This window comes from Egretta garzetta, unplaced genomic scaffold (assembly GCF_000687185.1).
Source record: "Egretta garzetta isolate BGI_Z169 unplaced genomic scaffold, ASM68718v1 scaffold143, whole genome shotgun sequence".
Taxonomy (NCBI): domain Eukaryota; kingdom Metazoa; phylum Chordata; class Aves; order Pelecaniformes; family Ardeidae; genus Egretta; species Egretta garzetta.
In genome coordinates, this window is record NW_009259310.1 from 527,667 (window position 1) to 529,209 (window position 1,543).

The 1,543-nt window shown below is 66.4% G+C and overlaps 1 protein-coding gene across 1 annotated transcript in view; it reads right to left on the bottom strand.

Annotated features, from left to right (window-relative positions):
* Positions 1 to 1,526, bottom strand: part of PTGDS (prostaglandin D2 synthase) — a 2,365-nt gene extending 839 nt beyond the window's left edge. The window contains exons 1-3 of the mRNA XM_035891916.1: positions 1,428 to 1,526; positions 164 to 303; positions 1 to 18 (exon numbers count right to left, since the gene is read on the bottom strand). The exon at positions 1 to 18 is cut by the window's left edge and continues 47 nt beyond it. Coding sequence (XP_035747809.1) covers positions 1 to 18; positions 164 to 303; positions 1,428 to 1,526 — 257 coding nt within the window. The remainder of the gene's footprint in view (positions 19 to 163; positions 304 to 1,427) is intronic.
* Positions 1,527 to 1,543: the final 17 nt, after the last annotated feature.

A 1,543-nucleotide genomic window follows, 5' to 3' on the forward strand; every position in this document is an offset into this window, starting at 1 on the left:
TGCTCGCACTGGTCCCCCCTGGACAGCACAGCACAAGGATGTCAGGAGGGCCGGGGGGATGCTGCAGCCCACACACTGCCCCCAGCATGGCACCAGTGCCCAGCCCCCCAGCCCGGGATGGGGGAGCACCCCCTGCTCACCCACCCCCTCCCCATGCCCATACTTGGGGTAGGTGGAGGTGACTTCCAGGTTCCCATCGGCGGTGCTGGAGATGACTGTGGTGCACATCTTCATCAGGTGCTTCTTCTCCTTGAACCAGTTGGAGTTGGAGGCCAGGCCGATGCTGTACCATCTCCCCGTCAGCTGCACACAACCTCTGCTCAGCCACCAGCTGGGCGCAGACCCCGTCTCGCCCCTCGGCCGCCTGCCAGCCCCAGCCCAGGTCACCTCCCGCTCCCCTGCCAGCCTGCGGGACGGCGTCCTGGGGTCCTCGCCCCCCAGGGAGCTGCTGCAGCTCTCGGCGTCCACAAAACCCAGCAGCCAGGAGACTTCTGGTTTGTGATGTACCCTTCACTGCCTGGTACTTGGGGTCTTTCCTTCCTCTTCGCCCCAAGCCCAGGGAGGGGGTGACAAGACCGCCTGGCTCTAAGATGCCATTTGTACCCGTCCAGGGGCATGGCAGGGCCCCGGGGCCAGCACAGCTCATCCCAGCCTGGTCCTCAGGGCCACTGGCTCAGTGCAACCAGAGGGGAGCTGCCAGCCTTGGAGATGGGCTGTGCTGGGACCACCCTGTCAGGATGTGCCATGCCATGCCCCATCCTTGCAGGACGTGCCTCCATCCCCGTCACCCCCCTGGGCTGGCTGTGTCCCCTAGGGCCCCTCCAGGGGCTCCCCCAAGGAACAGGCAGCGTGGCCCCTGCGCCGGCTCGGTGACACCCCAGGGCTGTGGGGCTGGGAGACCAGCACGCGGCTGGGCCAGGGCTGTCCTGTGCCGGGTCTTGCCCATCAGGGGGGGGAGGAAGGGGAGTCCAAGCCCCCCAAGCATGCCAGCACCCAGGGGCTGGGGGGTCAGAAGGGTGCATGGGATCCCCCAGCACAGCAGCCCTTGGATTTTTGGCACCCTGGGTTGGGGTGGATGGGGTCTGTGTTGCAGGGGGGCGGTTCATTGCTCCTCTCTGCTGCCCATGAAACAGAGCTTGTTTTTCTCAGTCCCTACAAAATCCCTGTGCATCTACACCCACCCCACAGCGCAGGAGATGGCCCCACAGGCTGGGATCCTGCATTCCCGCCAGAGCCACCCAACCCAGGCCCCAGGGGCTCCCCAGGGACAGGGGGCTGTGGGGGCACCGGCTGCCCTGCCCCTCCCAGCACCACTGCCAGCCTGACCCCAAATCCACCTCCAGCACCACCTCCACACATTTTCAGGGTGAGGATCCCCCAAAGCACCATAAACCCCCATGCAGGTGATGCCGGCCAGGCTGGGTCACCTTGTCCTGCTGGAAGTCAGTTTGCAGGGGAGCGCCGTCCTGCGCGTGCAGAGCCCCGAGCAGGGCCAGCCCCAGGACGCTGAGCAGCGTGGTGTGCATGTCCTCCGCCGAGCCGA